This window comes from Frieseomelitta varia, unplaced genomic scaffold (assembly GCF_011392965.1).
Source record: "Frieseomelitta varia isolate USP_RPSP 00005682 unplaced genomic scaffold, Fvar_1.2 scaffold_857, whole genome shotgun sequence".
Lineage (NCBI taxonomy): Eukaryota > Metazoa > Arthropoda > Insecta > Hymenoptera > Apidae > Frieseomelitta > Frieseomelitta varia.
This window is the reverse complement of record NW_025110653.1, coordinates 44,760-61,564: the sequence shown is the minus strand read 5'-3', so window position 1 is coordinate 61,564 and position 16,805 is coordinate 44,760. Positions and strand designations below refer to the sequence as shown.

At 31.9% G+C, this 16,805-nt stretch overlaps 2 protein-coding genes across 2 annotated transcripts; one reads left to right on the top strand and one right to left on the bottom strand.

Moving 5' to 3' along the window:
* Window positions 1-1,800: 1,800 nt before the first annotated feature.
* LOC122536633 lies at window positions 1,801-8,216 on the top strand. Its single transcript, XM_043669125.1, has 6 exons — window positions 1,801-1,953; window positions 3,596-3,636; window positions 5,705-5,907; window positions 6,731-6,902; window positions 7,093-7,242; window positions 7,534-8,216. The coding sequence occupies exons 1-6, from the start codon at window positions 1,928-1,930 to the stop codon at window positions 7,686-7,688; spliced, it is 747 nt and encodes a 248-aa protein (XP_043525060.1). The 5' UTR covers window positions 1,801-1,927; the 3' UTR covers window positions 7,689-8,216.
* LOC122536634 (circadian clock-controlled protein daywake-like) lies at window positions 8,206-16,759 on the bottom strand. Its single transcript, XM_043669126.1, has 4 exons — window positions 16,583-16,759; window positions 11,397-11,777; window positions 10,469-10,618; window positions 8,206-9,707 (listed from the first exon to the last, which is right to left on the bottom strand). Exons 1-4 carry the CDS (start codon window positions 16,644-16,646, stop codon window positions 9,559-9,561), a joined length of 744 nt encoding a protein of 247 aa, XP_043525061.1. The 5' UTR covers window positions 16,647-16,759; the 3' UTR covers window positions 8,206-9,558.
* Between the last annotated feature and the right edge of the window lie 46 nt (window positions 16,760-16,805).

The following is a 16,805-nucleotide window of genomic DNA, read 5'->3' as shown; positions in this document are numbered from 1 at the left end:
AGTTTCTGTTATGTTTCTATAACTTAAGTTGTGTTTCTTTCTTTCTTTACACCTCGAATCTCGCTGGCAACTTTTTTGATTAAGAATCATCTGTTTTCTTTTTTTTTTTTTTTTGGTCGATTACTACGATTTATCTACTTTTAAACTGGCATCCAACCTTGGATAAATTCATATCTCGATGTTTCTTCCAGTAAATCAATTTAATTTTAATCCAAGCTATTAAATCTAAAGCCAAAGCTATTAACAAAATGCACGACATTAAAATTTATAGTGTTAAAGATACTTTTACAAATGTTTTCAAAACTAAGGTCGACCGGCGCTTGCATGTATTATACGTGTCCCATGAAATGTCAGATTCTTATATAAAAAGTCATTATATGATACTTTCGAAAATTATTCTCGACTTTAATCAATTCTTTTAATTCTAAATTATTTTCGACTTGAATTAATTAATTTAACTTCTAAACATTTTCTCACGCAGAGGTGATCCTACACTTCTGAAAATCTGTCGCGATCTAATTTGAATTCATACAGAACAAGAATACGAATTGGCAACATATTGAAAAGGTTTCTCGTTTAGGAAAGAACTAAAATTCAAAATTCATTAAAAGAAGAAGACACTCTTCCTGAATGCAGAATATAATTAGCTTTCCAAAGTTGTCGAGCAATCTCCAATCTCAGAAAGAACAGCAACCGAACAAGTCAACGCTCGAAGTTGAACGAACCTAAATCCGAAGTTTTCGTGAAGTGACACGACTTAAACTACGAGAGAAAAAAATATTCAGAACATGCTTAAGTGGGATATTCTAGTGCGTGTTTTTTTTAACTTTGTTAGGGAATTTTTTGCAAAGAAACTATTATACCTTTTGCAGTCAAATTGACAAGGTTTATTTGTACGTGTTTCAACGATGTTTTAACATTTTTTGGGACAAAAAAAGTTAAAATAAGTGGCACTGCATATTCTCAAACATAGTCGCTTTCAAAAAAGGTCGTCTCACGGCGTCCATGCTTCCGGCGATTCTGCTTGTTGCAAATGAAAAGAACGTGAATGTTCCTTAATTAGTATGAGTTTGGCTATAGCAGATACCAAAGCAAAAGAAAAAAGTCGGTAATTAAAAAAAGGGTGCGATACTTTGAAGTTCGATTATCGATTTTTGCATGTTTTTGTTAAACTTGTTCGGAAGCCCCAAAAAAATATAAAAAATAAAATTTTTTGGTTGATTCTGTTAGGGGCTATAGTCACACATGTACCAAATACTTAAAATTTCGAGTCAATTGGTTAGGTTTGGGTTAGGTTTGGGATATCACGGTTCTGAAAAACATAGTTTCCAGAAAAATGCCTTCAAAGTTGTATTGCGGTAATAACGACGCTGGTCGTCGCTTCCTTCAAACAACCATAACTTCGTTAATTTTAGGAGTAATATGTAAGGTTACAGAGATTTATAACCATAACTTCGTTAATTTTAGAAATAATAGTAAGGTTACAGAGATTTATTTCTGAAACTATCTTTTAAGAATATGCAAAAAAAAGACTCGATTTTTTCAAAAGTTCACACTAAAATACCCCCTTAAACGATATATACTTCTATATATCGATATACTGTCGATACTAGGAAGTTCACGTTCGTACGCGTTGATTGTTTTCTTGAAAGAGAATAGAACTTTGGAGAACGTCGAAAATTCGTCGTTGTGAAAATAGCGATGAAAAGGCGACAGGTTCGTGCAACACCGTTCTCCAGACCGTCAACACTGTGGTACAATCTACTTGGGGCTGGACCAATGACCGACAACTGGCACGAGGCGATCAACATGTTTAGTGCGATAAGGCAATTCCTGCAGTCTTGCATCGGGGATCGTGTGGCTTTACATATCATCCCTGTCTCTCGATCGGCTAGTCGCTCGAGAGAGAACCTGCTGACCGTTCGCGATGTACGCTCTTCCTGTTCGCCTCTGGTACGACGAATTTTTGTCTTCTTTCATCTACTACTCCGCATTTCCGCGTCTCGCTGATTCGAAATTAGCACAAGAAATGAATCGATCATCGCGTTCAAATTGATTAACGGCGGAATTTCGTTCGTTTTGTTGTGGTTCATCGCTGGCCGCTTTTGTCTTTTCCTCGTTTAAACGAACGAACGTTTCCGAGTGAAAGCTACGACGTGCCTGCTTGGTGGATGTTTTAAGTTTTTGGAAGGATGGATCTCATTATGGAACGTGAAATTTTATCTTTTGGCTCTTGCTATCTATTTTTCATTTTTTTTTTTTTTTTTTTTTTTTTTTTTTTTTTTTTTTTTTTTTTTTTTTTTTTTTTTTTTTTTTGTAGATTTTGCTTTACTATCTACTTCATCGATATACCATTGAATCGATTTGTACCAGTTGTTAGTTTGAAATTTTTCTTTTTTGAATTAAATTTCCTAAATTTTAAATTAGAGTAAATATGATTGGAGATCAAATAGTGTTGTAATCTTATTTTCTGTGAAACTGCAAAATTTGAGAGCATTATGTAATTGTATAGTTGTAAATTAACCAATTGCAAAATTTAAGAGCATTACATAATTGAAGTTGGATATAATAGATTAAGGGCAGTATTCTTAATAACTGAAGTGTTAAATTATTACACAAAATCTACAGTCTGATTTTTAATTGGATAATTCAGTGAATTATTCAGCTAATAATTATTTATTTATTACCTAATTTTGCTTTTCTGTGGAACGGTGAAAACACAAGAACATATGTGTGTATCAAAGTATTGCAACGAAGACGTCAAAACGCACACAATGTGTAAAATTTAAATTCTACAATAAAAAAAAAAAAAAACGTGGGTACGAGAAATGTTTCTTCAGTGACTAACGCACGCTGACAATTTGCAAGATTGTAAAACGCGGAAGACATAAAGTTTCACAAACCACAGCCTGGAAATACTGATGCAATACTACTCTCAATTATTTCCTTTTTTTGTTCCAATCGATTATTCAACGACGAATTACGCCCTTATAAATTAATACATTTTTTGAAATACGTAGCAATTGTTGCGTAACTTTATTTTACGAATTTTCAACATATTTTCATATTTCGTATATTATCGTGGCGAATTATACTGAATCGCAGTTAAAATACTATTTTTTTTTTTACAATACAATCTTGGCGTTATTTTTTTATAAAGAATTTCCTGCATTTAGACACGCAGTTTTTTAATGACCATACGTTTACTCACGAGCAACTATGTAATTATTTATTTATAGTAGACTTTTTCGTTTATATTCATCGTAAATAAATTTCGTTAATTAGTTAGTTGGACGGTATACGATTATAATTAGTAATTAGTAGGTATTATATAAAACGAAATACACCTAGTTACATTCTTTTAAAAACGCAACAGTATTTACATTTCTGTTACTTCTTTCCTTCTCTCTATTTTTTTTTTTTTTAAATGCGATTCAAATTTCTCATAAAACGACAGAAATTAAATTGAGAAAGATAAAACACTAGTTTTTATCATCCTCTCCAAAATAGAAAATTATTAGAAACAATTTAAAATTATAATTATAATAAAGTATAATGCAACAGCACTTAATTATTTCCTCCCTTTTTTTTTCAGCTTAACAGCCATTCTGTTCACTGCAGCATTCGCTGTTTTACGTAAGTATTTCCATACAATAAAAAGGCGATTAAATCAGAAATGAAAGGATAAACAATCAGAAATAGAAAAGATTGTAAATTGAAAAAAAATGTCTACAATTTTTAGCAAAAATTTTGCATTATTTTCTTAAACGAGAGGGAATTGTCTATGATCAATAATGATAATAACGTTCTAATACTCGCTACAATCAACAATACACTCGATCGATCGGTCCACAAGAATTTCAGATGAATTAATCGTCCCATTTAGTTCTGTCAATTTTTTACGCGTTGCTTAATGCCAACGACATGTAACTCGGGAGGAAGTTGGCACTAATTGTCGATTACAAAATTCCAAGTCCAACAGCGACTCTTCGTAGAAAAATAGAAGTATGTCGCGTGCATTTCACACGACATCTCTTGCGCTGCTTTCGATTTTTTTTTCTTTTTTTTTTTTTTAACTTGGGCGGTATTCACGTCCTTGAGCTCGTTCAATTTGGGATCAAGATCTGGCTCGTTCTGACGACATTCGTTCCGAAAAAAATAAGTTAAATCCAGTTTTCCAAATTAAATCGAACTGAGCAAATAAAAACTTCGTCTCTTCCAGCACCGATGAAATGTAAGATTTTCGACGAGCTGTTGACAAATTGACAAATTAAATGGAAAACACGGTTTTCCGATAGAAAATTCATTACGTGCATTTCCTTGTTAAATTTTACAGTTTTTCAAGGAATATAATAATAAGCAATATAACAATATATAATAATAATAATATATAAGAATATAACAATATATAATAATAAGCAATAATATTATAAAGTGCAAAACGACCTTTGATGAAAATTTAGTTCCGAATGTTAATTTTTTAAGTTAAGTTGAATGTAAAATAGTAGCACATTATTAGTAATAATTAACAATATTTCCTTGCGATTGTGCATGAAATGATACGATAAATAATTGTTGGAAAATAGCGTGATGTATAATTGCAAAGAGACATTTGAGTTGTAAATTTTTTTTCAGCATGATGTACGTGTTTGTGGTAATAGTAATTATAGCTTTTGAATCTATAATTAAATATCAATGTCAACAACACTGATTAAACACCTTACGTCATAATAACAAGTCAATGATGTTTTGGTCGCTTTCTTAGAATAACACTATTTTTTGCTAAAGCAATGTCGTTCACGTTTCCTGATTACCAATTATTTTCTTCTTCATTTCTAATTCGAGATCATTGAATCTTAATTACTATACACATTCTTTGTCTGTAATCCTTGATTCCTAACTTCTAATTTCCTTGCTACCTCATTTTCAACTCTTTGATTCTGACCTTTGATCTTTGACTCTTTACTTTTTATTCTTTATTTGTTACTTTTAGTCCTCCGCATGTTTGATTTTTAATTCTTTAATTCTTTCACCGCGATTTCGTACGTCTTTAATTCCATGGCTAGGTTTGGATGTTTGCTGAATTATAATCTTTCTGGTTCTTGATCTCTTAATTGTTAATCTCTTTTCAACCCTATTATTCTGTTTCTCAAAGTTTCACGCTTCAGTCTCATCTCGTTTCAAATACTTTCAGATCTCCAAATTATTAAAGTTCAATTATATAAACTTTGAATGTTACCAAAGTTAATTATAAATATAATAATTATAATTATTAAAGTTTAATTATAAACATTGAATATGTGAACCAGACGATGATTTTTGCACTTTACCTTCAAACTTAGAAATGCTAATGAAACAGAAAGTTAAAATATCGATAGAATAATACTAGAAACGTATTAACAAGAAAAATACGAATTTCTAAAGTTAGAAAAAAGAAAAATTAGAGATCAAAATGGATCAAAAAGCCACTTAACTCTAAATTATCAAAGCGATAATGAAAAGCAGAGAGTAAAAATTCTCAATCTCCCAATCTCTAATTGCTGCTTTCCGGATTCTCGTTCCGAATTTCCTAACGCCTTGACACCTCGATCCTGATCGACCACATATACGTTTTTCCTTATAGTAATACGCGTAATAATAATATGGCCGGCGACTCCGACGTTGAACAGCAAATCCAGTTGGAGCAATTGCTCAATTCTTGCAGCGCCTTACATAAAGCCGTGCAAGAAGAGCGATCCGGACATCAACAAATGCATCGTCCGATCGATAGAACAGCTTCGTGATAAATTATCAGTTGGAATACCGGAACTTGACGCACCGCCCATCGAACCATTGAACCTCAAACAAATACGTCTGTCCAGAGGACCAGTCGGAGCCAGGCTTGACGTCAATCTCACGGACATGCGGGTAAATTAGCGGAATGGAGAGAGTTCCTCGTCGATCAATATCATCTGACCTTTTTATGCTGATAATTATCGGTTGAAAAAGCACTGACGCGTATTACGTAGAAGTTGACACATTTCAGAATATTATTACGAATGACAAGTTGGAGAGAATTTTTCTTCTTCTTCTTCTTCTATTTTTTTTTCGTATATTTATCTCACACGTAGCATGCAGTGCTTTCCTTGTTATTTGTTATTCTCTTCAATTTTTCATACGAATTCGTAAAGATTCCCCTTTTTGGCACTGGACAGCGTCATTCTGCACTTTCCTTGTAGCAGTCTTTTGAAATTTCGTTACTTCTCGCATTGAAAAGTGAGGTGTCTTTTCAAAAATTTTTTGAGAAGATTGGAATGATAGATTTTCTCCTTTCTTCGTGTCAAAGAGTTACTTGCATTTGACATTTTCTCTTCAACCAACGTCTATTTTGTCTTCAAAAATTTAAATAACAAAGAGACGAATGGCTATGAATTTCAAAATTTCCTTTCAAATGTCGATGAGTTGATCGTGCACGACATTTACTTTGGATCAGTATCTTTCCTTTATCTATTCAGTAGTTTAAATGTCAAACAGACACGCTCGAAATTTTCTTTAGCCGCCGACATTTTCCATTTTCAGCCGATTAAATTGTCAAAAGTGTTGTCAAAAGTTTCAAAAGTTCAGCTACTTTTAACGATACTCTTCTTTTCAGATATTTCTCCTCTTAAATGCGACAATTATTTTTACCTCACTTAACGCAAGTGCTCGATTGATTTCGTTCACGAACAATTTACGTTTTATGTGAGAACAGGTGTCTGGTCCGTCCACTTTTAAAATTCGTGACTTTAAGGCGGATGTCGAGAACGTGGTCTTCACCTTCAAGATCAACTTCGACAAGCTAACGTTCCAAGGGAAATATCAGATCGACGCAACGATACTTTTGCTGAAAGTGACAGGCCAGGGAGATATCACTGGAACCTTCAGTAACTATTTCTAAAGAGATTTTTAAAAAACATCGAAATTGATAATAATAGTCAGATCCTTTCAGTATCCTCCAAATACCAAGAGGACGAAACAATGAGTCCTTGCAAACTAGTCCTATACTATGAATCTTAAACAGATTTATGAAAATTCTATTTGCTACGTGTTGTACATTTATTTTTATTTTTCAAGCCGACTACGAATCGGACGTTATTCTACGAGCGCGCAAACTGCACAGAGGCAACGATGTCTATCTGAATTTTGAGAAGATGAAGCTGAAGATCAAAATTGGCAGGGCACAATTACACCTCAGTAATTTGTTCGGCGGTGACAATGTTCTTGGTAAGCCAACTGTCGCGTTAGACACTCTTCTTAATAATTTATTTCAAACAATTTAAATTTTAAAGAATTGTAAATAATTTTCGATATCCTAATTAACTCTGAGATCCTGGTAATAACGAATGAACCTTGCTTTGTCACGAATCACAAATTAGAACATTAATTATTGAAATAAAGCAAGAGATATTTGAACTGAGAAAAAAATTCAAATTTAAATGCTCTAAATGAGGAAAAATAATGAATTTCGTTGCCTATTTCACGAGATGTTAATTACGTGTTTTCTCTTTCAATTAGCTGACGCTACTCACGAGTTGATAAACAATAATAACGACCTGATATTGAACGAAATTACACCGGTGCTGGAAACATCGTTGGCAGAACTTTTCACAGACGTGACCAACAAAATCACAAAGTCCTTCACGTACAAAGAACTGTTTCCAGAAGGTTAAATTTTCGATTTTTCTGTCTCTTAGACTTCGGTTCCCGGGTGGTTTTGTAAAAATTTCTACAGCTCTCTATTTTTATTCTTTGTTTCTTAACATCGGCACATCCTTGCCACTAAAATCAATTTCCTTCACTCTCCTAGATCCTCAAAAAATCTACAAATATTCTGGTTTGTTATTTGTCGATATCTTCTGCGTATTTGTTAGTGTCTGGTGAGTTACACGTTTCAAAAGATTTTAGCGAAAATTTCAAATTCGAGGATGAAATTTTTCTTTGGGTCTTCAATGACCCAATTCGTTTACTATGTAAGATTTGAGAAGTATGAATTGTTTATAGAAATTGTTGAAAAATTTGGTAAATAAATCATTTGAAATAAGTTTTTGAAAAATTCTTGGAAAATAATTGAAAAAAAGCTGTAAGCATGTATACGTGAAATTTCCAAAAATATTTAGGTGTGGATTTGAAATGTATAGGTAGATAGATGTAGGGTGTACATTGTTAAATATCATAATAAAATAAATATTTACTTCAAATTTGTTATAACATTTATTACTATATTGCTTACTATAAAAGCAACGAACGATCAATCAAACGAGATATCAAAAGAAAAAAAAAAAAATAGACAACAATGATTTTACGATTGTATAGAATTGTGTAATTATACTCTAATTTGTTAAGCAGACGACAAATAGGCGAATAATTACTGCCAGTCATTGGGATTTGTTCTCTAATAAAATGAAACGAACAATTGTACAATTGTAGTAATAAATTGTATAAAAAAAATCACAAAATCAATTATATCCAAAACTTAATATCCATCGTCCACGTTAAAACACAAATTTATATACATCTTAAAGAAAAATCGCTTTTATATTATTCTATAAAATATTCAAAAATATATTTTATGTATCTTTATCTATTTTCTATGTCTATTATGTAATTATAACAATAGATAGATTTTCTATGTCTAGTGTTACATGTTTATGTCCAACAACGCAATTAAAACGTCTCGATCAAAGAATAGAATTCAAACGAAAGATAATGATGAAAATAAATTGTAATTAAAAGAATAAATTCTGAGAATATTCAGTCACTTAGAATGTGACATTTAAAAGTGCAAGTGCTAGAAATTGATCAAGCAGTCAATTAAATTTTTTTCTAATTCTTTCGAAGATTGATTATGCTCGTTGTTTTTAAATCACGTGATAATCCTTTCCAACAATTTTATAATGCATAACAATTACATTGCAAGTGAAAATGGAAATTATCATTTTCTTTCTCTTTGACGAGAGCCGTTCGAACGATTTTCAATATAAGCTATAGTGATGATATAATTGTAATTCTACAGTTAATCACATTAAATTGTATCTAATATACAGCACTGTGTCTTATCTAAATATTTAGAAAGATTAAGAAAATTCTTCTCACCTTAACGCGTTTCCTATCGATCTGATTTTCAATATTAAAATTAATTCGAATCATGCCTACGATAATTCAGAATACCGTACCATTATAAAATATATTCATAAGACTGGATAAAATACGAAAAACCACCAGTAGTGGAGAAAAATGGATAAGCAGCGAGTATAAATTACTCGACAAGTTACAATACAAAAACGAATTTCTATCACGTACTAAATCTCTTTTTCATCGTAGCTGTAATTCACGACTGGACAAAATTTTGAATGATTATCATTGCTGTGCCAGAGTTAAGTTTCAAAACACGATGACGACACGCCAATCTACTGCACATTGAAATTAAGTTATTAATTAATACGAATTATTGAATAAGCTGATAACTCACGCGACAGGAAACGTGTCTAAACGTACTACACGATTACCTATTATGGGATCACATAACGTGATGAACGTGGACTAGGGTAGTAATTCCTCTTTTGTCAGAGCCCCCAACGCTCTAGCAGCCAATGCTCTGCTAACAGTCGCCGCCGTGTCCTCGATAATCGGGCTGGCAATGTCCAGGACTAAGCGTGGATTCGAGTTGAAGAACGTGGCCGCTGCGTCAGCTGGAAAGGCGAAATTGCACGGGAAGGTGAGAAAAAGAAAGAAATGGGGATAGATCGGGGAACGAAGAAGGGAGGAAGTTGGACAAAAGCTTCGCGGACTGTGGTCGTTGAGAAAGATCTGAGGATATTGACTCAAACGAGAGAAAATGAAGAGTTCTAATAACATTGAATTATTAACAATTAACTATAATTAAATGTTATTTTAATTGAGAGAAGTTTCATCACGTTTCAATGACGAGAGATTTAAGTGAAGGATTTAAGAAATGATTTCATTTTGTAATTGTACACATATATATGTACATGTATTTGTTTAGAGAATAAATGAAGAATAGGATAACTGTTTTCTTGTGCTAGATTCAATATTTACAAATTATTATTTTTATTAGAATTATTTATCATATTACTATTATTATTATTATTAATTATTAGATATTTGTCAAATATATTATGAATACTATTGATATTATATTATTAGGAAATGTTGAATTATTTAAGAATCAATTTAATTAAAGAAAAAAGAAAAAATGTTTGAGTACGAATAAAAAGAAATTTTTACTGTTTGAAGTGGATTATTAAGGACATTTAGAACGAAAGACTTTTGTCATGTTTAAGTCACCGAAAATTTTACGGAGAAATTTGAAAGCGATTTTTATATTTATTTTAGTTTAAACTGATCATTAAAGAATGTTTGCACGAGGAATAGATTTTCAAATAGAATTCAACTAATTCATCTTTTCCTGAAAAGACAAGAATAAACTTACCAGCTATAGTGTGAGAAGGTGGCGCTTTTAGTCTAATGTTCCCGTCTCCTACGCGAATTTTCGTCACTAGCTTATCAATTTCGATTCTCTGCACTCCGTTCTTATCAGTTATTTCTTTGCCTTGGGCAGTTACTTGCGCCTCCGTGTTAGCTGTAACAGTGAAAGAAATTTGTGAGTCACACGAATATTCAAATATATTTAAATTGAAGGTTTAAAAATTTACGTGACAATTCAGCGAAAGAAGTATATAACATATATAGAAAGTGGTGACATCTATTTCGACGATTGTCTTTTTGTAGAAATTGATCGTAACACGCGGAGTTAATTTATATATCTAACAGAAGAGGATATTTTTTAATTTTATTTATTATTTGAATAGCGTTCTTTACTATATTAATATAGTAAAGAACGCTATTTAAGTATATAATAATAATAATTTACTATAATAATAATATTAAGTATATATATTTAAGTATTAAACTATTATATACTATTATACGCTATTTAAGTATATAATAATAATAATAATTTACTATAATAATAAGTACATATATTTAAGTACATATATTTAAGTATTAAACTATTATATACTATTATACGCTATTTAAGTATATAATAATAATAATAATTTACTATAATAATAAGTACATATATTTAAGTACATATATTTAAGTATTAAACTATTATATACTATTATACGCTATTTAAGTATATAATAATAATAATAATTTACTATAATAATAATATTAAGTATATATATTTAAGTATTAAATATATATACTATTATACGCTATTTAAGTATATAATAATAATAATTTACTATAATAAAATTTACTATAATGTTAAGTTTAATCATTATTTTTCTAAAGCGTCATTTAATTTTTTCGTCCAGTTTTGTGACAGATACAACGCTTTCTTTAAGACTCACTGAAATTTCCTTTGAAACTGCCAACACCGTTCAACGGAAGTAGGAGCAGCCTCCCTTGAACATCGTAATCTCCGTTAACGTGGACGTGGGGCAGCTGAACTTTCAGACGCACCGACAGATCGTTCGGATTGGCCTTCAAGTCGTCGATGATGAAATTCGTTGCGCCGTGCACACGGATCTGGCTCATGTTCGCCTTGATCTTCAACGAATCCAGATTTCTGTCCACCGTCAACGACGGCAGGAACAGGGGATCTAGCGCCGGCAACTTCAAGGACGGGACTCCCTTGGCCAAGTACGGTGTTATAGCCTTCAATCGCTGCACCACGCAACTGTCGTATTGTCCCAGGTCGAGCGTTCGTGGACAAGATTGTATACCAGGTGCTGCAAAATGTGATGTAATAATGTATCAGAACGTTGGCGACAGTGAAAGATAGAAAGATTTGGATTTTTACAATTTGATACAATAACGAACAGCTACAATTAATTGTAACGCAACGACAAGACGAAGATATTACTTTTTTTTTTAAAGAAAATTTATCTTCTTCTTCTTCTTCTTCTTTTATTTCAAAGGTTGTTTCATTAAATTTTATTAATAACGGTCTTTGATAATTTTCTGGTAATTTTATGACAATGATTTTACAGCAAGTTATTTCTGATGATAATTTTATGGTAATAATAATATTACTATATGTTTTTGTAATAATAGTTTCATAATAATAATCATTAATTTAATTGCCATGTATCGTTATCTATTTTCTTCTTGCTGTGCGCAAAATTTTTCTCGAATCTTCTTTCTGGAAATTAAAAATATTTCCAGATGTTAGAGAAATTGTTAATTGGGAATAATAATATCACTATGTTTTTGTAATAATAGCTTCATAATAATAATCATTAATTTACAGCAAGTTATTTCTGATGATAATTTTATGGTAATAATAATATTACTATATGTTTTTGTAATAATAGTTTCATAATAATGATCATTAATTTAATTGCCATGTATCGTTATCTATTTTCTTCTTTCTTCTGCTGTGCGTAAAATTTTTCACAGATTAATTGCAAAATTTTTCTCGAATCTTCTTTCTGGAAATTAAAAATATTTCCAGATGTTAGAGAAATTGTTAATTGGGAATTCGATTGTTACAATATCTCTGTTTAATTATCTTTAGATGTAGCATAAAAGCATTTGCAGAAGAAATGCGTCCAGCTGGCGTGACTTAGCAAAACTTCCATTTACGTTGCGAAAGGGATCCAGGCATTCCAATCGGTGAAAAGCACGACTCGTGTGTTTGTTAATCCCGTAATTATTTTAGTTGGTCGCAGTTCAAGCAATTTAAATGGCCTGATTTTCACCGCGTTAAGCAACGCGGACGCACATTTCAGTACCCGAGGCGAGATAGATCGACGTTTTATATTTCGTAATTAAATTTGATCAATAGCTTTGACTTCTAATTAATTAAATATTATCAAGTACATGAAATTCCAAATCGTTTGATCCACAGCTGCGCGAAAATTCGGCAATTGAATTGTAATTAACTACACTTGACTCATTTTCCAAATTTGTACAAAATTTTTTTACATAAACATCCTTATCCCAGAAATGAAACTTAGAGCTCGATAAAAAAATTAAACGTGTCACTTGATTTTTAGGATTTACACGTTAACATTTCTTGTACCCGCGTTTCAACATCTTGTCACGGAAAGTGGTCCTATTATACCATGAACAAATCAAACCCTCCCGTTCCTTTCCAGCTTTTCAACTCACGTGCAGCTAAAACTGGCTGAAACCTTGGATTACTGAACGACCATTCGATGGTGCATTTTTTCTGTTTTTTTTTTTTTTCGTTTTTCTTTTTACCGATCGTCGAAGACCAGGCCTAAAATCGAAAGTGAATACACTGGCTCTCGGTAGAAAGTGAAATTACGCTGGCCGTGCGTGCGTGCGCGCGCGCTTTTTCTGCCAATTCCGCGTAATGGCGTGGCTCTCGATCGCTCGAGGAGAAGAGGAGGCACACGCGTGTTCGAGAAAGGATCGATACGTTGTTTGCTGATTGATAGATCGCCGATAGCTAGAAAGAGCTGATCGTCCAGGACGATTGATCGTTCGTCGTGATCTCGAACGGGCGATTATCGGGGTTCGCTCTCTGTGAAAGGAGAGCCGGTCTGTTCGACCCGAATTTCTAAACGATCGATGAAAAAGTGTTCGATCGATTCGCGGAGCTCGAGGCGCGGTAAACAGCGGGGAGATGTAACAATGACGTTGATTGGGAATTTGAAGGTGAAATTACTCTTATCGAGGGACGTTTCGCGTGACTGTGACTGTGATTCGAGAGGATATTTGGACGTTTGCTTCGAAAATCATTTCGCGAATGAAACGTTGGACGCGCGTCTTGTTCATTGACGAAATTTTAATTAAGTCTCGGTAATATTATGGAATTTTATGTAGAACGTTATTTTGAAGTTTCATTGATATCTACATTAACTGTGACTGTCACGATTACATTGGTCAAGTTTTGAGTGCATTGTTGAACTGAAAGTTTTGCGTAGACAGAAATTTTGTAGAATTTAATATCCTCTATCTCAAAACATAAAAGATAGTGAAAACTTCCGAAAAAGTGTTTTTTTTTTTTTTTTTTTTTTCTGTTAATATCATTCAACTCTACTTTTTCCTATTTTTTACTCCTTTATTTCATTCTTCCTCCCAATAAAAATAATGGAATACAAACTTCGATCTACGTTTAGTTTTTTACAATCATTTTCTTGCACCTTTAAATAAAGAATTATCTGAAATTTTGTATACATGTAAATAATTTAACAAAATAACGCAAACGTCCTCTGAATCGCTCTCTTATTTCATAAAAATAATTTTCTAATTCTATTGAGCAACGAAATTCGTGTTTACTGGAGCGTGAAGGAAATTCAAGGAACAAAGTTCAATTCTATTTTCTGTAATCCCTTTCTCCACGTTCGATAATATCGAAAACCACTCTCGAAACTGTTCGACACGTCCATTACGTCACACTACGTCATTTTACCTTTAACAGCTGTTTGCAAGTGTCAACTTATGCTATAACATCGAAAGTTAATCGGACGATAAAGTTTCTAAACGTCCTCTCTCGCTTTCTGTAACTTTTCTCTCATGAAACAAGTTTCTTCCTCCTTGACAAATTCGTTCCAAGAAATCGACTAACGCACCGTAATCACTGTAAATTCGTAAAATACTATTTATTTCCATTTTGTTCCATTCCAATTCGATCGAGGGCAATTTCTCAATTTTTCACTGAAAACATTGAGACACAATTGCAAATACTTAACATTATATACTTTTCTTTATCATAAATTTTCTAATTGAAAGTATTCAAGTATTATTCGTCAATTATATTAATTTATTATGTTACAGCGAATATTTGAAATTTAATAAATACTCTGACTAATTAATGTAAAATTTCAACGACAGTATACAACGACAGTATAGTTTATTATTTCTAATAAATGTATTCATATTTCTCTGCCTCTAAATCTAAATTTCAAATACTTTCTTTCATAAAGAAGTTCAATATTACGTCGCCTTTCAATGGAATATTTACAATTCATGTTTGTCAAAACGATCAATGGAGATTTTAGAATCATATTTCACTTGAACTTTGATTAAAATGTCATAGATTTTTATTCAATTACACCGCATTCAAAAGAGACAAAGTAGACGACCTATTTAAGTAGAATGTTGGTCTTTAGTCAGACCAATTCTCAATTATTTTATTCCTCAGTAATTTTACAGTGGTTTAAGATTTATATGAGTTCCCTTTTCTATATCATTAAAATATAAAAAATAATATATCTTTCTATATTATACATGTATTTATTAATAACGAAGTTGTTACAACAATACTAGTTAGTAGTTTAGGTTGCTTATAGTCAGACAAACTTCAGCTGCTTCACTATACTCTAGCCTATTTATAGGAAGAGTTTTTTGGTGTTTATTAAAATATGAGAAATAGTATAAACGCAATTCACATTTCGTAAATTGAGTGGTCTACGTACATTTAATTTATATAATGCAAAAATATGAAAAGTGATAATGTACATATGTGAGTAATGACGATGAAGTAACAGTAGCTGTTACGATAATAGCAGTAAATTTCAATAGAATTAATTAAGTTAGCCTATAGGAAAAAAAACTCAGTTATTTTAACTCATAAAATAAGATGAAGTCTCTAGTTGATTCGAATATAAATAGTAATACTTCTTTTTATATTTGATATACATGCATTAATGAAATGAATTTGAATGATAAAATTGAATTACGAGTAGCTATGATATCAACAACTTTTCATTTATCCTTGTAACCTTTTTAAACAAAAGTTGTGAGCAATTGCGTGTTTCTGTCAACGTTCTAAAACTAGTACATCAGATTACCATATAAGTATTAATCACTGAGTTTTTTTTAACTGGCACTACACATATTTGTAATTCTTAGTACCATATTCTTCAATTTCTTACCATAGTGACAATTATAAAGTATCATGAAATTAATTAGATTTGTGAATTTTTTTCTCAAATCATGTTATGTTTAATTACTATTTTATCGATATTATTACTTTCCACATTTTTAAGTTTATCACAATAATTTTACAGATTTGTATAAAGAATTATTTTAAAATTTCTTCTTCGAAATCGATAGATAATCGATTATATCTTTGTGTTTGTTTGGAAAATATATCACACCATATATTTCAAAATTAAAATTTTTCTATGCTTCAAAGGAATAGAATTTTACTCAAGAACAACTGCTTTCGACTTTCATTCAAGTTAAATTATATCCATATGAGAAATAAAATTACACTCGAAAGGGACAGAGTTTTACCCAAAGAAGAATAGACCTTTCTCAAACTAAAACACATCTATATCTCATCCTCTTATAAAGAAGAATAGTTCAATATTCTCAATATAATTAAAACACACCTAAAACTTTGCAAGAAACAAAAAAAAAAAAAAAAAAATTAAAATTATAAAATCGTGGCAGAAATAACTCAAATCTGTTGAAATTGTCTCTTTCTTTCTTTCTAAAGAAAAAATAAATTTTAACACTGTAAACCAAACGTGAAGACAATGAAGACAATTGTTCCTCGATGCGACTTTGGTCCTCGGTGAGTTAATAATCGGAGAAATCAAAATGCTATACTCACGTAGTCCGGCGATGGCAGCCCCGGTCCAGCTGGCAACCAGTAACAATCCGATCAGCAACGTCATCCTGTCGCTATCTGGTGTCAGGTGGACGTGATCTACGTATCAGCGCCGATCGAAATTAGCGAGAGCGATATTGAAAATGCGTACGATGGCCCGCGCTGCCTCGGTATATATGAACTAACGGCACTTTCTCCGAGTGTACGCCGCCCCACTCGATGGTAG

What these genes read in the sequence shown, in the direction of transcription:
- LOC122536633 (XM_043669125.1), top strand. Translation starts at nt 1,928, where the DNA reads ATGTACGCTCTTCCTGTTCGCCTCTG. An exon ending in GCTCTTCCTGTTCGCCTCTG is followed by an intron (nt 1,954 to 3,595) that starts GTACGACGAATT and finishes TTTTTTTTTCAG; the next exon opens with CTTAACAGCCATTCTGTTCA. An exon ending in TGCAGCATTCGCTGTTTTAC is followed by an intron (nt 3,637 to 5,704) that starts GTAAGTATTTCC and finishes CAATTCTTGCAG; the next exon opens with CGCCTTACATAAAGCCGTGC.
- LOC122536634 (XM_043669126.1), bottom strand. Translation starts at nt 16,646, where the DNA reads ATGACGTTGCTGATCGGATTGTTACTGGTTGCCAGCTGGACCGGGGCT. An exon ending in GGCTGCCATCGCCGGACTAC is followed by an intron (nt 11,778 to 16,582) that starts GTGAGTATAGCA and finishes CACATTTTGCAG; the next exon opens with CACCTGGTATACAATCTTGT. An exon ending in ACCTTCTCACACTATAGCTG is followed by an intron (nt 9,708 to 10,468) that starts GTAAGTTTATTC and finishes TCGCCTTTCCAG; the next exon opens with CTGACGCAGCGGCCACGTTC.